The sequence below is a fragment of the Ochotona princeps genome, chromosome 25 (genome assembly GCF_030435755.1).
Source record: "Ochotona princeps isolate mOchPri1 chromosome 25, mOchPri1.hap1, whole genome shotgun sequence".
NCBI lineage: Eukaryota > Metazoa > Chordata > Mammalia > Lagomorpha > Ochotonidae > Ochotona > Ochotona princeps.
The window spans coordinates 24797636-24822395 of NC_080856.1; the positions used below are offsets into that span (position 1 = coordinate 24797636).

Below are 24760 nucleotides of genomic sequence, written 5' to 3' on the forward strand. Positions count from 1 at the left end.
CTGCTATCTCTATCATTCACGTGTCCCTTCCATTCAAACATGAACTGCGTACCTACTATTTGCTGGGCAAGGACGACTCATCTGATCTAAAGTTACACCAGGAAGTAAAAAGAATGAAGTTCTCTCTGTACCACTTCCCTACACATCTTGAGTCCAAATAAGTTCTTCCACCTCAAAGCCTCTATTTCCTTTTCTTAAAAATAAAGATAATACGTGCCCCACCTATCTTACAAAATACCCCAGAAGGAGGAAGTGAGAACCTGGGACACATACCCACATATACTTACTTGGACCTCAGTTCTCTGCCACTGATATCCAGTCGGGTCTCCATCAGGTTCTTCCTATCCTATTGAATGACAATACAAACAAAACAAAATTCACTTGAATTTAACACTTTTTGGTGTTATTACATGATCTATGAAATCAGGAAAGCTAATGAGAGGACATTAGCTGAAGTGAGGACACTGGTTAAGAACAAAAACTGCCCACTGGGAGAAACGATGTAGAAAACATAACCCAGAATGTCATTCAGGGGCACCAGCAAGGCCCACCAGCAGGCAGAGATGCCCAGTGACCACCGGCAAGGTCCACCAGCAGGCAGGGATGCCCAGTGACCACCAGCAAGGTCCACCAGCAGGCAGAGATGCCCAGTGCCCACCAGCAAGCATTATAATCAAATTTCAGAGCATTCCAATCATCCCCCAAACGCCACACTGCACCCCCTAACTTCTTCCCTTTCCCAGCTCCCAGGCCCTGCAGCCACTCAGCCATCTGCTGCCCCTACAGGCTTTCCTATCCTCAACATTTCACATAAATGGGATCATGTAATGTAACATGCAGCCTTTTGCACTCAGTTTGTCTGTGAGGTTCAACCAACTGAACAGTATCAGAGTTCCACTCTGTTAACAGTTTTCTGTCACACGGCTGTACTGTACTGTCCCAGACTTCCACTGAGTAACACTTTGGCTACTGTGCATAGCAGTATTAGGAACACTTATGTGCAAGTTTCAGGGTACTACAAAAAGGCTGTGGAAAATAGACTTAAAACAAATGTATGGGCCCAGCATGGTAGCCTAGTGGCTAAAGTCCTCGCCTTACATGCGCTAGGATCCCATATGGGTACCGGTTTGTATCCTGGCTGCTCCACTTTCCATTCTACTCCCAGCGTGTGGCCTGGGAAAGTAGTGGAGGACGGTCCCAAGCCTTGGAACCCTGCACCCATGTGGAAGACCCAGAAGCTCCTGGCTCCTGGCTTTGGATCGGCTCGGCTCCGGCCATTGTGGCAATCTGAAGTCCACTGTTTATTCACAATATACATTTTTTTAATGACACTCTTCTGAAGACCCCGTGCATGCAGATTTAAAAATTTTACCTATCAAATTAAGCTTTTTTCCTTTTTAATTTTTAAAATGTAATTATTTGAGAGACAGAGAAAGAGTGAGTTTCTATTTACTAATTCATTTCCCAAATGTAGGGACTGAAACTGGGAGCCAGGAATTCGACTGTGGTGCCAGAACTCAGTCACTGGAGCCAGCACCACGGCTCCCAAGGGGCTGCACACCATGAAGCTGCCATCTGGAGTCGGAGCCAGGGATCACACTTCAGTGTGCCATGTGTGTATCTCTGCCCACACCGAAACTTACCTTTGAAAAATATATTTTTTATTTGAAAGGCAGACATAAACACCCAGGGCAACAGAGGACACAGCTGTCTCCTATCTGCTGGTTCCGATAACAAACAGCAGCATCTAGGGCTGTACCAGGAGGGAGCCAGCAGACAGACAATCCACATCACCCATGAGGTGGCATGAGCCCCAAAACTTGGGCCATCACCTGTTGTTTCCCAGGATACACATTAGCAAGAAGTTAAAACAGGAAATGAAGCCTGGTCTCCCCACCTTCCCCCTAGCTCTTTTTGTTTTCCTGGTCTGTTTGGGGGGGTGGAGGAACCATCCCTTGCTGTGGAACTACATCAGCATCTGGGGATGGGGGCCAGTCCTTTGATGACGCCTCAGAGACCCCATGGGGGAAGAGTGTCCCAAGGGCACTGAGTGGTTTGGGTAGCTCAGAGAGGTCACTGGCTTTGTTGCACCAAGGTTGAAGACATCTTTCCAAGGTCTCTTGGCTGATGAAGTCTATTGCAGTATGCATCCTCAGACCCAGACACTTATTGCAAAGCTTGGCGAGGACAGTTGTCCAACCTGTTCTGCTTTTCATCCTCTAACAAGGCAGTCCCCTGCTGGCCTAGATGAGCTGGTTGTCCTATCGCCCATGTGCATCTGGGCATGCTATGAACTGCACAAGCATCAGCAACTGAGGAGACCCAGTCTAAGCACATGAGGCTAGCTCTTAAATCCAGACATCCCAATATGCGATGGGCTGGCCCAAGCAACATTATTGGGCCAAATGTCCACTCCCAAATTCATTTTTAAATTCTATTTTCTACAAATCCTTTACAGTATCCTCACACATGCTTGTATTCTGAGAGAAACAGCACCAGTCAGTTCCGAGAGGTCGGCCACCTTGGATGTCTGGCCACAGCAATACTTCTGAACAGGGATACTGAGGATGTGGTCAAGATGACACAGCCTGTCGCAGCTGACCGCCCTGACTTCCACTAGAACAGGAAATGGAAAACTTCCTCTGGGATGCTCCCACTACTTAAGAAAAAAAAAAAGGACTTCAGGTTTTCTAAAGATTAATTTGTATTGGAAAGGCAGATTTATGGATAGAGAGACAGACAGAACTTTCACCAGCTGGCTTACTCCCCACATAGCTACAACAGCTGGAGCTCAGCCAATCCAGAGCCCGGAGCCTATAGTCTTCTTTTCTCCTACATTATTTGTGAACAGCCAGACTCTAGCAAGAGAAATACTCTGCTGTGCATATATGTGATGCTGGCAAGTCTAGATGAAGGCGCCTGCCTCGACAAGGCTCCAGGTTAAGAATCTGTAACTTTTTAAGAAAAGTTAAAGATTCATTTATTTATTTATTTTTTTCTGGAAAGGCAGGTTTACAGAGAGAAGGAGAGACAGAGAGAAAGATCAGTCTGCTGGTTCACTTGCCAAGTGGCAGCAACTGTTGGAGCTGAGCTGATCTGAAGCCAGGAGCCAAGACCTGCTTCCAGGTCTCCCACTTGGGTGCAGGGTTCCAAGGCTTTGGGCCATCCGCCACTGCTTTCCCAGGACACAAGCAGGGAGCTGGATGGGAAGTGGAACAGCCAGGACATGAACCTGCACCCATATGGGATCCCAGCACCTGCAAAGTGAGGATTTTAGCCACTGGGCCATCGTGCTGGGTCCAACATTAACTGTTAAGATGACAAAGGCTCAACATGTAAAATAACCTAAGAGAACTTTAACTTTGAATTATAGTTTTATAAAAATAATTATTTGGACCCAGAACAATGGCTCAATCGACTAATTCTCTCCTTTCAAGTGCCAGGATCCCATATGGGTTCATGTTCCAGTTCATGTTCTGGCTGCTCCACTTCCCATCCAGCTTCTTGCTTGGAGCCTGAGAAAACAACTGAGGATGGCCCAAAGCCTTGGGACCCTGAGACCACATGAGAGACCCGGAAGAAGCTCCTGGCTATAGGCTTCGCATCGGCTCAGTTCCAGCCGTTGTGGCAATCTGGGGAGTGAACCAGCAAACAGAAGATCTTTCTCTGTCTCTCCTCTCCGTAAATCTGCCTTTCCAGTAAAAAATAACAAACCTTAAGAAAAAAAAAAGGCTTTAGCTTTAGTATAATAAAAATAAAAATAAATAAACCTTTCAAAAAAGAACTATTAATAACAAATGGGGGTGAAATTACTCACTTTTCTTAGTTTGGAAGGTAAAAACACCTCAATTCTAGCAATTCCTGTTGTTTTATAATTTTCATTTCCTGTTCCACGCTCAACTGCTTTGCAACGTATTTCTTCTATTATCTTTTCTACTTCATTTTCACAACAATCTAGCCTGTCAGAGTACTTCTTAGCAAGGTCCTGCGGAAAGAAATCAAAAAAGACAGATCAGTACAGCATCAACTCCAGCAGGCCAACAGAACACAGACTAGGCCATGAAAGACCCCACAGCAATCCAGAAATCAAACTCAAGTATTTCAATACAGCATGTAGGATATTAATTGCTAGGTCAAACGCCAAATAGTTTTCCTTTTTTTTGTTTGTTTGTTAAATAATTTTTTTTTTATTTATTTGAAAGGCAAAATAATAGAAACCTTCCTGTGGCCAGTGCAGGGGCACAAAGGGTTAATCTTCTACCTGCAGGTGGTAGCATCTCAATGGGCACATACTGGATTCCTGGCTGCTCCACTTCTGATCCAGCTCTCTACTAATGGCCTGGGAAAGCAGCGGAGGATGGTTCAAGTCCTTGGGGTCACTTCACCCACACGAGAGGCCAGGAAGAAGCTCCTGGCTCTCAGGTTCCAAACAATTCACCTCTGGCCATTGCAGTCATTTGAGGAGTGAATCAGCAGATGGAAGACCTCTCTGTCTCTGCTTCTCCCTCTCTGTAAAAATCTGTCTCACATATAAACAAATCTTTTAAAGAGAGAGAGAGAATCCTCCATGGACAGGTTTACACACCAAATCCCTGCAAGTGATGGGCTGACCTGAGCCAAAGCCAGGAGCCTAGAACTCGGTCCTACTTCCCTGCATGGGGGCAGGAACCCTAGTCATTGAGCTACGAGGCAGGCGCTAGTAGGAAGCTGGAACAGAAGCGAAGCAGGACTTGATGCCCAGCACGCCATTACACATACAGACACCCCAAGAGGCTTAACCTGCAATACCACAACACCTGCCCAATGAAAACCTGTTAAACACTGGTACCTACTGAAAAATTATTTGCCATGAACAGCCTCCAAATCAAGAAGGAAACTTTGCAAGATTTTAGGGGCCTCCCAAGAAATATGACCAAGCAATTACACCACAATGGAGACACGGTTTTTCCCTGACAAAGAATCCCTGTATCTGAGACCTAATGTCCCATTAAAATCCTACAAAGCAAAAACTCTCTGAAAAACCCTAATTCCAAAGTGCCATTACATTTATAACACATTACTATTCCCACTTAAAAATTATGGCAAAAATGCATGTTTACAATAGGGAATATATTCAAGACAGATATATTGGGGCCAACATTACGGTGTAGCATATAAAACCTCTGCCAGTGGAGCCAGTAACCTAAATGAATGTGGGTTCAAATCCCGCCGCTCTACTTCTGATTCTGCTCCCTGCTAGTGGCCTGGCAAAGCAGCAGAGAATGGCCTTAGTGTGAGGACTCCTGTAGCCACATGGGAGACCCAGAAGAAGTTCTCGGCTCTTTTGGGTGTGGCAGCCACTTGGGCAGTGAACCAGAGGATGGAAAATCTCTCCCTGTCTCTCTTCTCTCTGGTGTAATTCTGCCTTTCAAAAAACATTAAATCTTTCAAAAAGAAAAAGTTATAACACAGAAATCAGAATATTTTATTTTTGAAATATAAGCCTATTCATAATGCATTCTAATCATGACATTTAAAGTATTATCAAAACTGCATTTTCCCCAGTTTTTTCATTTGATTACAGTTCTGCACTGCCTAAGGATGACGGGCAGTGATTCCCTAAGTCTGTCATAGAGTGGAGAAGCTCCTCTGGTCTACTGACATCACAGCCTCCATGACAAGGGGGACAAGCAGGTCTGTGGTAATGCTGTTTAACAAGCCAGTCATTTAAAAGTAGAATACATATAAGCATATTATGCACAATATGTGACAGTAAACTACGCCATTTATGATTTACACGCTTCCTGTCCCACAGTTGCATCATTACGTCAGAGCATCTTCTGCTTATGGAAACAGTGTGCTCCAGAACAGCACGCTGCATTAGGCAGCAGCAAGCTCAGACAGCTCCAGCACCTGCGCTGCTACACACCTCATTTGCTCAGGTGCTGGATCTAACTCTATGCTGCTTTGTTCAGCATGAGCATAGGGAAAAAATTAATACACAGCGTGGATGTGCAGCAGACTACACAGCGTGGATGTGCAGCAGACTACACACCGAGGTTTGTGCAACAGCAAAACCATCTCAAACTGTTTCTCAGAACAAAACCTTGGTAAGTGACACATGACCATAAAACAGGCAAAATATTCATAACCTGGCACTTATATCTGAAAGCCAACATTTTTTTAATGTCACCATTTGGGGGAGCATTTTGGATTTTAGATTTTCAGGTTAGGGCTGTGAAACTGGTGAAGCATGGGCCAATACTCCCATACCTGAAAATCAAAAACATTCTGGTTCCCAGCTCATCAGACAGGGCTCCCCACGCCACACACTCCTTTCAACCCAGCAGTACGTGTCATTTTCAGCCCCAGGAAACACAAACGTTTTTTTAACCCATTTTAAGATAATCTTCTAGAAAATCTAATTCCATAGTGAGGGGTTTTATTTCCTCCCTCCTGATGTCAACTGGGCGTCTTACCAATCAATTTTGTCACTAACTACATAGACAGCAGTAGATTCCACAGGCCCAGGGCTCAGGCCCGCGGAACACTCTCACCTCAGGCACCTGCTGCCCACAATCTGGTCCCCACGTCCACCACAAAGTCAAGAATTTCTGAAACCTCCTTCAGGTTCAATGTGTGACAGCAGTCCAGATAAACACTAAAATTATTGTTTTAGCTTCTTCCAAAGCATATAAATAAACACTTAGATGAAGAGGTACTAAGCTAGGACTGGAAGGCTCCCCTGTGCTGCTGGGGTCTACCACCCTCTGAGATCTGGGTGTGTTCGCCCGTCTCCGTCAGTCGGGACACTGTACCGGATATGATCACGTACACAGGCATGATCAATTAACATCATCTCTTGACCTGCCCATCCCCCAAAGCCAGGAGGTAGGGCTCGAAGTTCCAAGCACCCAACCAAGCCCTATCCTGAAACTACAGCGATCACCGAGCTTTATTGAAACACAAAACGCTCTTACCACTCTCACCGCCCAGAAACTGACAAGAAGGAAATGTTTTTGTTATCACAGCACCCCTAGTTTCCAAGCCTAAAGGATTATACAAAACAAGCAAATTCAGAATTAAGGCTGAAAGGTAGGTTGTAAAAATGAAAAGTGAGCGGCCTGCCAGAAACACAACTAGTATGCTGACAGTATGCCACCTTCCAAGGGCGTCACCGTGTCACCACACAGGGCAACAGAATGCCTTCATGACAGTCCTCAGTCTATGAAAATGTATGTTTGGGGCCCGGTGGCGTGGCCAACGCCCCGGGATCCCATATGGGCGCCGGTTCTAATCCCAGCGCGTACCGGCCCGTTGCGGCTCACTTGGGGAGTGAAGCATCAGACGGAAGATCTTCCTCTCTGTCTCTCCTCCTCTCTGTATATCCGGCTTTCCAATAATAATAAACCTTTAAAAAAAAAAGTATGTATGTTTGGAAAAAAAAAAAAACCAGCCTCCTACATAGGCACCAGTTCATGTCCCAGATGATCCACTTCCCATCCAGCTCCCCTGCTCGTGGCCTGGGAAAGCAGTTGAGGATGGCCCAAAGCTTTGGGTCCCTGAACCCAAGTGGGAGACCCAGAAGAAGCTCCTGGCTCCTGGCTTCGCATCAGCCCAGCTCTGGCTGTTGTGGCCACTTGCGGAGTGAACCAGCAGATGGAAGATCTTTCTCTGTCTCTCCTTTTGTCTATAAATGTCTTTTAAACAAAAATAAATAATTCTTAAGAAAAAAATAGTGTTTCTGGGCCTGGCGACGTGGCCAAGCGGCTAAAGTCCTAGCCTTGAACGCACCAGGATCCCATATGGGCGCCGGTTCTAATCCCGGCAGCTCCACTTCCCATCCAGCTACCTGCTTGCGGCCTGGGAAAGCAGTCGAGGACGGCCCAAGGATTTGGGACACTGTACCCGTGTGGGAGACCCGGAAGAGGTTCCTGGCTCCTGGCTTCGGATCGGCGCGCACCGGCCCGTTGTGGCTCTCACTTGGGGAGTGAATCATCAGACGGATGATCTTCCTCTCTGTCTCTCCTCCTCTCTGTATATCTGACTTTGTAATAAAAATAAATCTTAAAGAAAAAAATAGTGTTTCTACCTAGAAAAGCCAACCTCAAATTCTAAAAACACACCACCATAAAATGACATTTCTAACGCCATAAAAAACTATGGCACAACTGTTAGAAAAACACACTTTGGAAAAACGAACACTGACAGCCAGAGTGTGGAAAATGACTGCGTCACAGCAGGTGATTAGAGGGGATGGGACAGAGAGCCCACAAAGACAGCCACAGACCCCACTACGCCCGAGGCATTGGCACCAGGGCAGCCACAACACCACGTCAAAATCAGAGGAGCAATTTCATGTCACGCAGTGATGGTATTAAAAATAGTATCTGCAGGGAAAATTAAATAACAATCTCATGAATAAAATATTAGTAAACAAACACAAGCTTGTCAGTTCCTAGTAAAAAGTGAGTACTTGCTCATCAAATACGCTTTGGAGTATGCCAAATGCTGTGTGCCTGCCTGGCGGTTTCTAATGACGGTGGAATCCTATTTACCAGGGAGATTTATAACACTACTCATGAAGACTATTTAATTTTTTTATTTATTCAAAAGGCAGAGAGACACATCACTGTTAATAATTTCTTCTTGAGTAAAAATACCTTTAATGCCAAACCAACTTCTTTATTTTCATCTGTGTATGGAGGTTTCCAAAGCTGAATTCTGTCTTCCCTTAAAAACTGGGTCAGTTTTGCTTGAAGATACTTCTTTTGCGCCATCCTTGAAACCAAAATATACATTAATAAAACCCCATACCACATTTAACAATGTGTATAAATTGCCAACCACTGTATATTGTACAGTAAACAAGAGTTCTCCTCTATTCCTTCTCATTTACTCCAAATCACTAATATGGTTTTATTTATTTTGCTCTAGATTTTTAAGTACACACACTTGAGACTGGCATAGTAGTACAGCAAGCTGACCCTCCACCTGTGGCATCAATATCCCACAGGGGTGCTGATTTGGGTCCCGGCAGCTCCACTTCTGATCCAGTTCCCTGCCTATGTCCTGGGAAAGCAGTGGAGGAAGGTTCAACTCCATGGGCCCCTGCACCCCCATGAGAGACCTGGAAGAAGCTCCTGGTTTCCAGCTTCAGACTGGCCCAGCTCTGGCTGCTGTAGCCATTTGGGGAGTCAACTAGCAGATGAAAGGTTTTCTCTCTTCCTCTCCTGTAACTCTTTCAAGGGAAAATAAATCTTTAAAAAAAAAACTACAGACACTGAAATATATACAATTAAATATACACATGTTGCAAGTGTAATATAAAATATATTTGGCCTAGGGGTTTTAAGACAGCCACACTGCACATCTAAGTACCGGGGTTCAAGTCTTGGTTCTGGCTCAGGACTCCAGCTTCCTGCCAACCTAGACCTTGAGAAACAGCAAAAACGATGGCCCACTGTCACTCTCATGGGAAACTCGAACTGGTTGGATTCTTCGTTCTGAGCTTCCCGCTCCACCCAGCCTCAAACGCTGCACGCATTTGGGAGGTGAATCAATGCACAGAAATTCTGTCTGCCTCTCACAGGAAACAAAACAATCCAATAAAACATGTCATTTTGTTTAAAAAAAATTATTCTTATTTATCTGAAAGGCAGAGTGGCAGAGAGAGAAAGGGAGGGAAAGGAAGGGAGGGATGAGAGAATCTTTCATCCACTGATTCACTCCCCAAAATGGCCACAATGGCCAGGGCTGGGCCAGGTCAAAGCGAGGAGGCTGGAACTCCACCTGGGTCTTCCACAGGCTCAGGAGCCCAACCACTTGGTCAATCCTCTGCGCTTTCCCAGGTGCACAAATAGGGAGCTGGGTGGGAAGCAGAGCTGCCAGGGCAGAAGCAGGCACTGTCTGTGGCTCAGCACACAAACACAGCGTGTACATGCTGCGTCACAATGCCAGTGCCAACACATACACAGCAAGGACACAGCAAATACTCTCACAGTTCTTAACCCACTATTATCCTATGATCTACAAGAAAAAATACAGTATGATGAATCCTTACGCTGTAATCCCTTATGCAACTCAACTTGTAAATGTTCTCATACTTTGGCTAATTTAATACAAAATAGGTTAGCACTATGACAGCTAAACACAAAGAAAAAGCTAGATTGAACTGTGAAATGTTCACAGTTGAACCAGCACAATGGCCTAACTAGCTAATCCTCTGCTTCAAGTGCCACCAGCCCATATAGACACTGGTTCATGCTCTGGCTGCTCCTTTTCCCTTCCAGCTCCCTGCTTGTGGTCTATGAGAGCAGTCCCAAAGCCGTGAGACTCTCCCCATGGGAGAGACCTGGGAGAAGCTCCTGGCTCTTGGCTTTTGATTGGCTCAGTTCTGGCTATTGCAACCATTTGGGGTTGAACCAGCTAATACAAGATCTTTTTCTCTCCTTTGCTCTATAAATCTCTCCAATGAAAATAAATAAATTTGTGAACTGTCAATAATATTAAATTGAAAATTTAAAAACCGGGGCCTGGCAGCGTGGCCTAGTGGCTAAACTCCTCGTCCTGAACGCGCCAGGATCCCATATGGGCTCCGGTTCTAATCCCGGCAGCTCCACTTCCCATCCAGCTCCCTGCTTGGGGCCTGGGAAAGCAGTCGAAGACGGCCCAAAGCCTTGGGACCCTGCACCCGTGTGGAAGACCTGGAGGAAGTTCCTGGCTCATGGCTTCGGATTGGCCCAGCACCAGCCGTTGCGGTCACTAGGGGAGTGAATCATCGGACGGAAGATCTTCCTCTCTGTCTCTCCTCCTCTATGTATATCTGACTTTCCAATAAAAATAAATCAATCTTAAAAAAAAGAAGGAAATTTAAAAACCTAGGAAAGTTTTATATCTCTTATGATAATAACAATATCACATACAAGTGCGTGAATGAAATCAAACACAGTTGGATCATCACTTTAGAGCTGAAAAAAAAAACCCCAGGCCCTAGGTTTGTAAACAACCTGGTCCATCTAACAGAGGACAGTGATAAGGGACTCTGCCCTGCCAGGGAGCTCCCTGCTGCTCGTCTGCCCCTGCGTTTACATTCTCTTCCACAGTACACCCAACGGCATACACATCACAGGTGCTACCCTGCTGCTATGAAGCAGCTGGCAGGTGTCAGAGCAGTGCTCTAAGGTCTGCCAAATCAGACAAGTAGGAAGAAAAGCACAATTATTAGTTCCTGAATGATAACGACAATCTCTAGAGAGTCAAAGTTATTACAGGTAAGGCTGGTGTTGGGCCGAGCAGAAACAACTCCTGAAGGAGCAAAGTGCGTGGGAGGACCAGAAAGCTTATCCAGGGCCAAGAACACCAAGCAGCAGACCCGTTCCAGGGCTCTCTCTCCTTCCTGCCACCCTCTGGCCACAAACAACAGAAGAAAGCTTCTAGCCTCAGTGGTATCTCTGCCGAGGTCAGGCAGAAAGGTTTCAAACGCCCAGTGTGCACAGATCAACACCCACCGTGATGACTGAAGAGCTGCCGCCTTCCCCCATCCCACATCCCAGTGCTGCACGCTGGGCCATTTCCCCCACATGCTCTCCCTGCCACATGGCGGGGGTCCTGGGCTGTCTCCCACCAGGCAGCGGTCATCAGACTTACTCTCCCTTTCCTTTCCTTTCTTCCCCACGCAGGATGCAGCTGTTTTTCTCAGCTGGAATAAAGAGCTCCTACGTGATTTGCTGCGTCTGGCTTTTGGGTTTTGTAGCAATAATCCTAACAGCTGGTATTCCATATCCTTCAAGATCCAACTCACCCAATTTTAAAATCAAGTCTGGTAGATTAAGAGTATTTCATGAATAACTTAAAAAATTATTTACTGGGGCTGGCACCATGGTACACAATAGGCTAAGCGTCTGCCTGCAGTGCCAGGATTCCATGTGGGCACAACTGGTTCATGTCCCACCTGTTCCACTTCCCATCCAGCTTCCTGCTTGTGGCCTGAGAAAGCAGTCGAGGATGGCCCAAAGCCTTGGGACCCTGTGCCCGCGTGAGACCTGGAGAAGCCCCTGCACTTGGCTTCAGATCAGCCTAGCTCCTGACATTTCAGCCCGTTGGGGAGTCAAGTAACAGATGATCTCTCTCTCGCTCGCTCGCTCGCTCGCTGTAATTCAGCCCTTCAAATAAGTAAGTCTTTCAAAAGAATTACTTTACTTTTATAAAGTAGAGCAACAGACAGGGAGGGAGACAGGCAACTGGCACTAGCCGGGAGTGATTAAGCCCAGGGGCTGGGGACTGCCTCGTGGCCTCCCAGGCACGGCAGCAAAGCATGGCAACTGGGACTTGGAACCCCAATATGGCTCCAACATGAGATGCCAGCATTGCAAGCAGCAACTTAATCTCATGGGCCACACCCTCAGTCCCTCAAAAAAAAAAAAAATTGGAAAAGAAAACTTGAACCTACCTTGTTATCAGCGGAGGGTGATAAATCGAGTAATCAAGAGGAGGAGGAGGAATCAACACAACCAAGGCACCTCCTGTATGCATCTTGGAGGAATCTCAGCAGCAACAAATTGCTTTACAGCACAAATCCCTCAGTATCTGCAGGTAGGGGCCTTCCTACCTCAGTGCCAAAGCCCACCTTGTGCGCTACTCAGACAGCTGCAACAGTTCTGAATATCACAGCCCTGGGCTCCACAGGGTGGGCTCGTGGGGACTGCTTCCAGGAGCCAAGCCATAAAAAAGGGACCCTGTCCACACCTCTTCCCAGAGAAGCATTACCTCCAGGAAGCCCTTCTGCAGCCTCAGGGTCTACGAGTCAACCTCTAAAATCCTGGAACCTTACACAATTTCCCAGATGGAAGAGTGACTACGGATTAAATCAAAAGCAGAAAAAAAAAAGTCAACTTTCGATTTTTAAATGGAAAAGTCAAAGTTTTCTGCATGCCCTAAAACATTCCAAGGAACCAGGACAAAATTCTCAACTACCACTGCTTCAACCTGAAAGTGAAAGGTTTCATTTTCACTTTCGGAACGCCTCCATTGCCCCTGCTTTGTGAACCAGAGATTTTCAATTACACACACACACACACACAGAAAAATATACTAAATTTTCGCCTGCGAAAACAAGAAGTAAAATCTTGTGTTAAAAAAATAAGAGAATAAAAAAAGAGGTGAGAAATACAGAAACCGAGAGAAAATCAATTGCTTTCTGCTAAGCAGCAGAGAAAATCCAGCTTTCGAGTGCAAATAAATCCCACATGGTAATTATTTCGGCACAAGTGTTACGAGTTAAGCACGATGGCTCGACAGGTTGATTGTATTTATTCGCACGTTCCCGAGGGTCCCCCACAAAACCACATAATGTGCTTTAAATACCCCCACCCCGCCCACTCGGCAGCAAACCCAGGGCCGCGGGCGGCCAGCGCGTCCCGCAGCCCGGCCCCAGCCCCAGCTGGGCCCCGCAGAGGGCCGCTCACCTCCGCCGCGGCAGCTGCGGCCCGCCCGGCCGGGGACAGGCGTCAGGCCGCGCCCCGGGGACGCCGACAGGCACCGGGGACGCCGACCGGCGCGGCCGAGACGGCGTCGGGACCGGTCCCCCGTGCCTCCTCACCTGCGCCACCAACGCGCCGGCCGCGACCCGCCGAGTGCCCGGATGAGGCGGCCGCTGTTTGTTTTCATTCCGGGTAAGGACAGCCCCGCCCCCGCCCTCGCCCCCGTCCCCGCTCCGCCCTCGCGCCGCCCGGAAGGAGTGTGTGTGCGGGGGAAGGGGGGTGGCATAGAGGGCGGGGGTCTCACAGGCGAGCTAATAGAGGCGGGACTGAGCCTGGGTGGGCGGGGCTACTAGTGGGGCGGGGCTAGAGCGAGTAGGGGCGCGGCATAGACAATGCCCGGGGCTGGCGGGCTGTGGGTGGGACTGATGCCTGAAGGAGGCGGGGCTAACACGGAGGCGGGCTAGGACGAGAGGGGCGTGGCATAGACAATGCCTGGGCCTGGCGGGCTGTGGGTGGAACTGATGCTTGAAGGAGGCGGGGATAGGGCGAGAGGGGGCGTGGCAGGGGCAATGCCCGGGGTCGGGGAGCTGTGGGTGGGGCTGCTGCCTGAAGGAGGCGGGGCTAACGTGAAGGCGGGGCTGAGCTAAGCGGCGTAGGGCCCCGGGGGTTGAGTTGGAGTCTGGAATTGGGATTGGGCGTGCTGGATGGAAGTGGTGTCTGGGCTGTGCTCCAGGTCCAGGAGTCCGCGAACCTTCTGCACCGGTAATATGCCCCAGGTCCGAGAAAAGTGAACCTTTGTTTCCCCTAGAGCCAGGAGAGGACCCAGGCATCTTGAGAGGATAGGTCCTCATCTCTGAGACCCACCCCTTCGCTCCAGCCCTTTACCCTAGGGTGGTCTCCCCTCCCTGCCGGTCCTCGCCCAGCTCTCCCTAGTCCCACAGGCCGAATTCTCCCTGCCACCTAGGCCTGGTGCGGGCTCTGCCACTGCCGGTACCCGTCCCTACCGTGAACCACATTACCTGTTGGAGTTCTGCCTGCTTCCAAAGCACTCTGCGCAGCGCTATGGCGAATAGAAACCTATGGATCTATGTTCAGCTCTCTAGGCTAGGAAATAAGACCAGCATGCATGAAACTTCAGGGAGTTGCTAAAAGGATCTGGGAAGGAAGGCATGGCAGATGGTTGAGCACAGAGTAGAGCTTTGAGAGACAGAAAGGCGTTTGGTAGATGGACAGGGAAGACGGAAAGAGTAGGTCTCAGACCCGGGAAGTTTACTGCATGAGGCTGTTGAACCCCTATGTTCCAAAGCCCTGAGTTCATCATTCCACCTATTCCAACAGTTAGGGGCAGAGTTTGAAAGCACAGCTGACCACCCTCAGCTTCCTCCCTCCTGTCCCTAGAGGGACATGTGCAGGCCATTCAAAACTCTGTCTCCTTGGGAATAGTAATCACCCCACTTGTGGGCGCTCAGTGAGATCACGCTAGTGGAGAACTATCATCAACCACTTTTCCTCCCTGCTCAAGGAGACATCCTTTGGCAAGCTTCACAATGCTGATGAACTACCTTCATGGCATTTTGCAGAGTATGGTTATAGAAAGTGGGTTTTTGGTTGGCCTGTTTAGCAAGTGCTGGTCCAAGGCACATGAGTCCAACAGGTAGATGCATCAGGCAGTGGAGCAAGGCGAACCAATGCAGGGAATCAGTAAGGAGGTTCCAGAGCTCAGCCAAGCACAGAACGACCTGGTGCTGACTGGGGACTGGATGCAGCAAAGAGGCTTAGGAAAAATATCCTGGACTTACCATCGCATGCCCAAGTTGCCAGAGAGGCATGGCCTGTTAACTGGTGTGTGTCCAGTTGAGTTTGAGTCCTGCTTTTTGTTAAAGATTTATTTTACAGGCCAGGTATGATGGCTCAGTTGGCCAATCCTCCACCTCTAAGCACACAAAGATGATATATGGATACCAGTTCATGTCCTGACTGCTCCACTTTCCATTAACTTCCTGTTTATGGCCTGGGAAGGCAATGGTAGGTGTCCTCACAGCCATGGGACTCTACACCGTTGTGGAACAACCCGAAGAGGCTCCTGGCTTCAGATGAGCACACTTCCAGCCATTGTGACCGTTTGGGAAGTGAATTAGCAGATGGAAGATCTTTCTCTGTTTTACCTTCTCTCTGTAAATCTGCCTTTCCAATTAAAAAAAAAATAAATCTTTCTAAAAATTTATTTTATGTAGTTGAAAAGAGTTAAAGACAGAGAAGAAGACATAGAGAAAGATCTTCCATCTCCTGATTCACTCCACAAATGCCCACAGCAGCCAGGGAAGCCACACTCAAGCCAAGGAGACCAGACACTCCACCTGGCTCACCCTACCACCACATGAGAACATGAGCAGGAAGCTAGATTAGAAGCATGGGATAGCCAGGACTTCACTCAGGCACCTGGATACAGGTGGTGTCCTAACTCACAATGCTCACCTCCACATTTGTTTATTCATTCATCACGATGGACAGTTTTCACATTCTGGTTCTTATGCACAGTAGTGCCAGAAATGCCGATGTGCAACTTTTCATACGTGAACACGTGTTTTGAGTTCACTCAGGTGCGTGACTAGGAGTGGAAACAGTGGGTCACATGGTTGCTTTTGTACCCAACCATTTGAGGAATTTCCCAGATGTACCGTTTTCATGTTCTTACTAGCAATCTGTAAGGATTCCAGTCTCCCCACAGTTCTGCCAAATTCTTTCTTGTTGATTCTAACGGCTCTAGAGAATGCAAAGTGATATCTCGGTGTGGTTTTGATTGCCATTTCCATAGTAACTGGTGGTATTGATGATCTTTCCCTGTGTTCAATGGATGATATTTCTGGGGACTGACAAGCATGTATAGAAAATATTAGAATTGCTTGCTTTGTAGTTTTTCTTTTTTTGAAAGGCATATTTACACATAGAAGAGATAGAGCGAGATCTTCCATCACTCCTCTAAATAGGCAGAAGCAGCCAGCCATAACTGAGCTGAACTGGCATCAGGAGCTTCTTCCCAGCCTCCCCCATGGGTGCAGGGGCCCAAAAACTGAAACCTTCCTCTGCTGTTTTCCCTGGTCACAGACAGGAAGCTTGATTGGAGGTGGGGCAGCGTGGTGCCCATGTGAGATGCTGATACCACAGGTAGAGGATTGGCCTGCTATATCAGCACATGCCAGCTCTTTGCAATTCCAAAGCTTGGTGGGAGTGGAGTGGGGCAGCACTTGGTACACTGGTACTTTGCTACCAGAGTTCCCACACCCCATGTTGAAGTACCTGGGCTTGAATGCCTGCTCTGCCTCGGATTCCAGAGTCCTCCCAACGTACAGCCTGCAGGCAGAGGAAAACACTTTCCAACACTTTCCAATCTTAAAAGCTAAACTTAAGTCCCCGCACAATGGCTTGATTAGCTAATTCTCTGCCTTTCAAGTGCCAGTATCCCATATGGGCACCTGTTCACGTCCTGACTAACCTGCTTCCTATCCAGCTCCCTGCTTGTGGCCTGGAAAAGCAGTGGAGGACGGCCCAAAGCCTTGGGACCCTGCACCTGCATGGGAGACCCAGAAGAAGCTCCTGGTTCCTGGCTTTGGATTAACTCAGCTCCAACTGTTGTGGCCACTTACAGCCACTTGGGAAGTGAACCATCAGACAAAAGAGCTTTTTTGTCTCTTCTTTTCTCTGTAAATCTGCCTTTCCAATAAATACATAAATAAATCTTTTTTTTTTTTTTTTTAAGCTAACATTAACTGCTCCAACAGGATGTGATCGTTTTGGTTTCCCAAGATGACTGTGCTGGATCTAGGTACCATGGCTGGCCCTGCTGCTAACAGCCCCACACCACCTGCCAGGGAGAGGTGAAGTACCCCTCATCCAGGTGGCTTTCTGTCTTGCAGTGCAAATGTCTGCCCGGAACACACGCCTAAACCCACTTTAAGGAAGAGAGCAGTGATGCTGAAGGCACTGTGTCTACCGAGTTTCCCCATCCGTTGCGCAGATGACTGTGCAAGGAACTGGGGCGTTATTGCTTTCCCTTTTTTCATCTAGCAAGTCACAGTGCTCACTCATGGCCCAGCAGGTGCATCTGAAGCCAGAAGGTTTCTCAATTTTTCCAACTAACAGAGCAGCCTCCTTTGGAAAATCAAATACAAAAACATTGAGTCAAATCGTAGGCTGAGTTTCCTCTCTCTCCAGGTGCATATAAACAGAATGTTACACAAATTATTCTGTCACTTTGGAAAATATTTGAGAACTTCACCTGTTACTGCATAGAGACAGATCTTTCTTTCGAATGGAGCAGTTTACATTCTCTTAACCCTGGCCTAGAAAGGGTATTTAGCTCATGAGAAGGGTGCCATCTCAACAGAGAAATTCAGTTATGGCCCAATGTGATAGTGTAGCAGCTAAAGTCCTCCCCTTGAACTCACTGGGATCCCATAAGGGCGTTGGTTCTAATCCTGGCAGCTCCACTTCCCATCCAGCTCCCTGCCTATGGCCTGGAAAAGCAGTTGAGGACAGCCCAAGACTTTGGGACCCTGCACCCGTGTGGGAGACCTGGAGGAGGTTCCTGGTTCCTGGCTTCGATTCAGCGCAGCACCGGCTATTGCGCTCACTTGGGCAGTGAATCATCAGATGGAAGATCTTCCTCTCTGTCTCTCCTCCTCTCTGTATGTCTGACTTTGTAATAACAATAAATAAATCTTTAAGAAAAATAAATAAAATAAATGAAACAAATTTTTATGAAAAACAAATTACCACAAAAGGGAGCATAGGAACAACTGAATGATAGTTTGATCTGTCCCCAACATGTGCACCAGGATGAATTGATCCAAAGACCAGAGAAGATCCAAGCAATCAAGGCTTACAGTGTGAAAAATAAAATGACAGTAATTCTAGGGAGAAAAAGGGAGTGAAAAAAACCTTTTTAGGCTAAGACACAACATCTGTAAGACACAAAATAAATGTTATGACATTTTAAAAATGTGCACTTAAAAATCATAAAGCAAATGGAAAATGCAAGTGGGAAAATAGGGAGACATTAACAATCACTTTGTAGAGAGAAATCCTTTTAAATATAAACAGGCTCTGAAGGGCCCGGCACAGTAGCCTAGCAGCTAAAGTCTTCGCCTTGCAAGCACTGGGATCCCATATGGGCATTGGTTTGCATCCTGGCAGCTCCACTTCCCATCCAGCTCCCTGCCTGTGCCTGGGAAAGCAGTAGAGCATGGCCTAAACCCTTGGGACCCTGTACCCATGTGGGAGACCCGGAAGAAGCACCTGACTCCTGGCTTTGCATCAGCTCAGTTCCAGCCATTGCAGCTGCTTGGGGAGTGAACCAGTAGATGGGAGATCTTCCTCTGTCTCTCCTCCTCTGTATACCTGACTTTCCAATAAAAATAAAATAAATCTTTAAAAATAAATAAATATTAAAAAAACAGATTCTGACATTAAACACGAGCCAGGAAAATGCGATTCATGGAAAGGGAAATGTAAATAGTTTGCAAATATGATTTATGCATGATTGCATTATCTGCTCGCTCACAAGAAGATAAGTATAACTGGAAAATACACCAAGAGCCCATCTTCTGCCTATCAAACTGAAAACAATTTTATAGCACACTGTGATGACAAGGCTGTGTCCTCCCACCAAATTTGTGAAAACAACAGCACCCACCAGGGCAATATGGTAGAATTTTCCATGTATATTCGCTGAGCCAATGATCCAGTTTAAATTTTTTGAAGATGTATTTATTTTATTTGAAAGGCAGATTTTTACAGAGAAAGTTCTTTCATCTGCTGGTTCACTCCCCAAATAACTGCCACGGCTGGAGCGGAGCCGATCCGAAGCCTGGAGCTTCGTCCTGGTCTCTCGTGTGGATGCAGGGTCTCAGGCCTTTAGACCGTGCTCTTCTACTTTCCTAGGTCCTCAGCGGCAAGCTGGATGGAACGTGAAGCAGCTGGGCCATGAACTGGCACTCATATGGGATGCCAGTGCCATAGGCGGAGCATCAGTTTGCTATGCCACTCGTGCCAGCCCCAGCCTGAATTAAAAATATACATATTAGCTTCCTTTTTTCTGTTTTCCTTATTCTGTCATTTAGGAACTCCAACTGCAATTTTTTAAGATCAAGCATTCTTCCTAATTTGTGTTTTTGGAACTTCTGCCAAACTGATTGGACTGCTATTGGAATAAAATCAGAGAAGCCCTCAACATGTTCTGCACAACAATGAACTTTAAGGCTGACACTGCACGTCTCCTGCTAGAAAAGGGAGCAGTTCCTGCGAGCTTCAGCGGGGCGTGTTTATTTATAGTTGCCCTGATCAAAATGAAACGATACACCTGTTCGGAGTTAGAGTGAGGAACCAATTTTTTTACAACTAGGGAAGGGAATGTAAAAAGAAAACAAGTTGCTTGTTAATTTCCGTATTTATAAATGGGAATCTCAAAAGAGTGGCTGGCTACCAGCTGGGCTTTGTGGGGAATTTGAATGATGCGTCACACATTCAGTCTCACAGTTCTCAATTTTGTTAAACCTTCACAAAGACTTACAGGGCCAAAACTCAGTTCCTCCTCCCCCGAGACCTTTTCATTTAGGAGGCCAGTGCTGTGGCCCAGCGGATAAGGTCACTGCCTGAAATGCCTACATCTCATACTGGTGCTATTTCCATTTCCAGCTGTTCCCCCTCTGATCCAGCTCCCTGCTAATGTGCCTGGAAAGCACTAGAGAATGATTCAAGTCCTTGGACTCCTACACACATTTAGGAGACCCTGAAGAAGCTCCTGGCTCCTGGCTTCAACCTGGCCCACAATCATTTCAGGGAGTGACCCAGCAGATAGAAAATCTCTTTCTCTTTGCCATTCTAATACATAACTTTAAAAACAAAACAAAAATTTTTAAGCCAGAAACCTTGGGTGCAGCACGGTAGCCTAGCCTTTAAAGTCCTCACCTTGCAGGTGTCAGGATCCCAAATGGGTGCCAGTTCTAATCCTGGTGGTCCCACTTCCCATCCAACTCCCTGCTTGTGACCTGGGAAAACAGTGGAGGATTGCCGGAGTCCAGCTCCAGCCTGGGTTTCGGAACTCGGGAAGGGTGCGTGGACGAGGCGCAGAAAGAAAGAGACGGACCACTAGAATTCCATGATGATAGTGGACACGGCAATAAAGCCGTCTGCTTTATTTATACAGAATCAGTTAAACTCTGGCTCAGACTTTCCACGTCATGGTCAAGTGGGTGTTTCTAAGGACAACCATGCCATCTGCTTTATCCAAAAACAATAGGAATTCCTGCTACAATTCTTATCCTACAACCTAATCTTGTATTACAAAGAAAAGGAGAACCTAAAGATTAAGGAAAGGATGAAACCTAAACACAGGTCCCTTGATTAGCATAAGGTCAATGGGGACACCCAAAACAGTAGGAATAATAGAAGGCCCTTTTGTAAGACATTATCATTGACATTAACCTCCAAGTTCACATTGTGTAAAAAGCCAGTCTCACAATAATGAAAATGCCTGGACAGATTAGAATTCTTCCGCTGAGCTGGCATAGTAGGCACGGGGAATGTCCAAGTGAAAAGCACACGGAGACCATGGTGGTGGTAGAAGTGCTGGGAGCCGTCTGCTCCAAAGCCTCCTTATTACATATTATCTCCTCTTCCCCCCAAGTCCATTAACAGGACAATAGGACGTCAATGAGTCTGCAAAGGCCAGGTGCTACTGCCTTAGGCCTGATTCCTGAGTGCTCAGCTAAAGCAATGTAAATCAGCTCCACAGCCCACAACAGAGGATGGCCCAAAGCTTGGGACCCTGCACTCGCTGGGGAGACCCAGAAGAGGCTCCTGGCTCTTGGCTTTGGATTGGCTCAGCTCTGGCCACTGGGGCCAGTTGGGGAGTAAACCAGCAGATCTTTCTGTCTCTCCTCTCCATAAACCTGCCTTTTCAATAAAAAGTAAGAGCAAATCTTTTTTTTAATCTTTGTCTTGCATCATTTTTAAAAATATTTATTTATTTTTATTGCAAAGTCAGATGTACATAGAGGAGGAGAGACAGAGAGGAAGATCTTCCGTCCGATAATTTACTCCCCAAGCGACTGCAACAGTCAGTGCTGCGCCGATCCAAAGCCGGGAGCCAGGAACCTCTTGCGGATCTCCCACGCAGGTGCAGGGTCCCAAAGCTTTGGGCCATCCTTGACTGCTTTCCCAGGCCACAATCAGGGAATCGGAAGGGAAGTAGAGCACTTAGGATATGAGCCAGTGCCCATATGGGATCCCTGATGTGCAAGGTGAGGATTTACCCACTAGACTATCACATCAGGGCCACAAGAACTTCTTCTGAGTCTCCTGCATGGGTGCAGGGGCCCAAGCACTCACACCAAGCACTTTAGCAGGGAGCTGAATCAGAAGTGGAATAATCAGTCAGCAACCAGCGCCCATTTAGGATGCCAGGAGCACAGGTGGAGATCACCCTGAAAATCCGCAACAGTGGCCCTGAAATATACCTTTGCACATTTCTTTTTTGTTGTTGTTTAAAGATGTATTTATTTTTATTACAAATTCAGATATACATAGAGGAAAAGAGATAGAGAGAAAGATTTTCCGTCTGCTGATTCACTCCCCAAGTGACCACAACGGCCAGAATTGAGCCAATCCGAAGTCAGGACCCCAGAGCCTGTTCCAGATCTCCTATGTAGGTGCAGGGTCCCAAAGCTTTGGGCGTCCTTGACTGCTTTCCCAGGCCACAGGCAGGGAGCTGGATGGGAAGCGGGGCCGCCAGGAATAGAACCTGCGCCCTTATGGGATCCTGGCATGTGCAAGGTGAGGACTTTAGCACCTCAGCTACGGTGCTGGGCCCTCTTTGCACACTTCTATGCCATGGACGAAAGTTGGCAGCTATACCCATGGGTGTCATATTATGAGGCATTAGATGGATTAGTAAGTAGTAAGGTCAAGCCCCCTGTTAGAAAGTGGGAAATGGTGGAGTCCCCCCCCCCCAATCCCTTTTTTTTTTTTCATTATTTATTACGTTGCATTATGTGACACAGTGTTATAGGCTCTGGGATTCCCCCATCCTTTTATTATTTTTTTTTTTTTTAAGATTCATTTATTTTACTTGGAAGTCAGAGTTACAGGGAGAGAGCTTCTGTCTGCTGGTTGACTTCCCAAATGGCTGCAATGGCCAGAGCTGGGCTGATCTGAAGCTGGGAGCCAGGAGCTTCTTCTGGATCCCCCACATGAGTGCAAGCACCCAAGTCCTTGGGCCATCTTTTGCTGCCTTCCAAGGCACATGAGCAGTGAGCTGGATGGGAAGTGGAACGGCGAGGACGTGAGCCAACACCTACACAGGATGCCAGCGCCATCGGCAGAGGATTAGCCTGACTGTGCTGATCCCAGGAGTCCCTTTACAAGTGTGTGCAGTGCAGTTGTTGTTTTTTTTTTTAAACAAATGTGCAAGATGTAGTTCCTTTACAGGTGTGCATGATGTTGGCTTCTGCCCATAAGCTGCATCTAGAAAAACAAAACACCTATTCCACTCCTGGTTTTTGGCTTTTGTTGAGAATAGCAAGGCAGTAGTGACCCCACCCTTCTGACATTTTTTACGTTGTAGGGTAAGCAAGCTCAACAGGGTTATAATTCTGCTCCTCTGAAGGGTTTTTCCTGCGCTCTGTGTCTTGAGTCATGCTGAAGGCTTCCGTTGGACCTGATCCTCAGGTCTTCCTCCCTAGCTGTTGTGGCAGGAGGTTTCTGACTTTGCTCGCTGCCCTGTCTGCCTTGAGAGAAGAAGGGGGAAGGACAAGCAAACACAAGCTGGGACCAAGCCAGTCTTCGTTTCTACTAGGAAAACAATCATTGGGTTCTAAAGGCCTGTGTCTGGACTTGCTGTCACACCTGAAGGCTGCTGGTCACTGCTAGCTGCATGGGGTCCACATGCTGCCACATGCTAGGGATGCTGAGCCAGTCACTTCCTGTGGCAACTACTCAGGGTGCCACCCCCAAAGCGTGCCTGCTGGTGATAGAACTGCTGCCATCAAGATGGCCTTGTAAGGGAGCTCAGGTGGGGAGCAGGAGAGAAGCGCCTTCCCCCTTGCCTTCCCACTCCATGGACTGATGCCTGCATGACCTGCAGGTGAGGCTGTCCCCACAGTGTGTGTGGTAAACAGTTGGGGTGCCAGGATGTCCCCACAGTGTGTGTGCTGAATGGCTGGGGCACCAAGAGCACTTTTTTCTTGCACCTGCTGTTGTGGTACAGGAGGTTAGGCTGCTGTTTGTGATGTTAAAAGCTGCTGGTTCCAGTCCTGGCCGCTTTGCTTCCCATCCAGCTCCCTGCTAATATACCCATGAAAGCGGCAGGGCATGACCCCACTGTTTGGACCCCTGTGGGTCCAAGGGAAACCCAGAAGATGTTTCTGGCTTTCCGTTTCAGACCAGCCCAGCTCTGGTCATTGCAGCCATTCGGGAAGTCAACCAGCAGATGGAAGCTTTCTCTCGCTCTCTCTGTTAACTCTGACTGACTTTCAAGTAAAAGCAATAGATATTAAAATAAATAAATAAAAGCCTGCTGGCACGTGTGAGAGCCAGGATGGCTGTGAGATGGGCTGGGCTAGGCCCCAGCGTCTGGCAGTTCACATAAGAGCCAGATCTGGGGATGGGCTAAAAAAACCTATCAATGAGAGCTGGAATGGGTGTAGGCCAGTCAGCCCTAGACCACAGTGCCCACTGGTGAGTGGCAGGACTGGGGCCAAGCATGTTTGCGCAGCAGCACCCACCAGCACGTGTAAAATCTCTTACTGGGAGAAGGCCTGTTAGGGAAACATATGGGATCCTGGTGCATTCAAGGTGAGGACTTTAACCACTAGGCTACTGCACCGGGCCCAAATTTATATCATCTTCAATTGCTGCAGTGTTTAGGTTATCGCAGAACTCATAACCAAAAGCCACATAACAGTCTTATATAACTATGCACAGTAACCTGGAGGCTGCATCCCCTGTGGGCGTTCAACCCTGTGAAGAGAAGCTTTAAGTGGAAAACACAAGTTGTTCAAAACGCAAAGATTCAAGATGGAGTACAGACTTGTCCCGGAACCCGGGTTTAGGGTTCCCTCTGGTGGTGAGATTCCAGCTTTGCGTCGCCTTGTTCCAGGAGAGTTGCGCCTGAGCAAGAGTTGAAATCCCCACATTCTGCAAGCCAACCCCCTCCAGGTGAATTCTCTGGGATCTTGGCTATAGCACTTGAGGCGAGCAGGAGTCAGTGAACCTATTCACTGTTCACCACCACATCCTACTTC

The 24760-nt window shown here is 47.5% G+C and overlaps 1 protein-coding gene across 2 annotated transcripts in view; it reads right to left on the reverse strand.

Annotated features, from left to right (window-relative positions):
* Nucleotides 1–13669, reverse strand: part of NUB1 (negative regulator of ubiquitin like proteins 1) — a 32992-nt gene extending 19323 nt beyond the window's left edge. Inside the window, exons 1-4 of one of the 2 annotated variants that reach the window (XM_012929601.2) lie at nt 13580–13669; nt 8643–8760; nt 3818–3985; nt 288–346 (exon numbers count right to left, since the gene is read on the reverse strand). In XM_012929601.2, the coding sequence (XP_012785055.1) occupies nt 288–346; nt 3818–3985; nt 8643–8760; nt 13580–13647 (413 nt within the window). In that variant the 5' untranslated portion in view covers nt 13648–13669. Of the gene's footprint in view, nt 1–287; nt 347–3817; nt 3986–8642; nt 8761–13445; nt 13465–13579 lie in introns of those variants that run through there. The other variant, XM_058681346.1, reaches the window with a different exon arrangement.
* Between the last annotated feature and the right edge of the window lie 11091 nt (nt 13670–24760).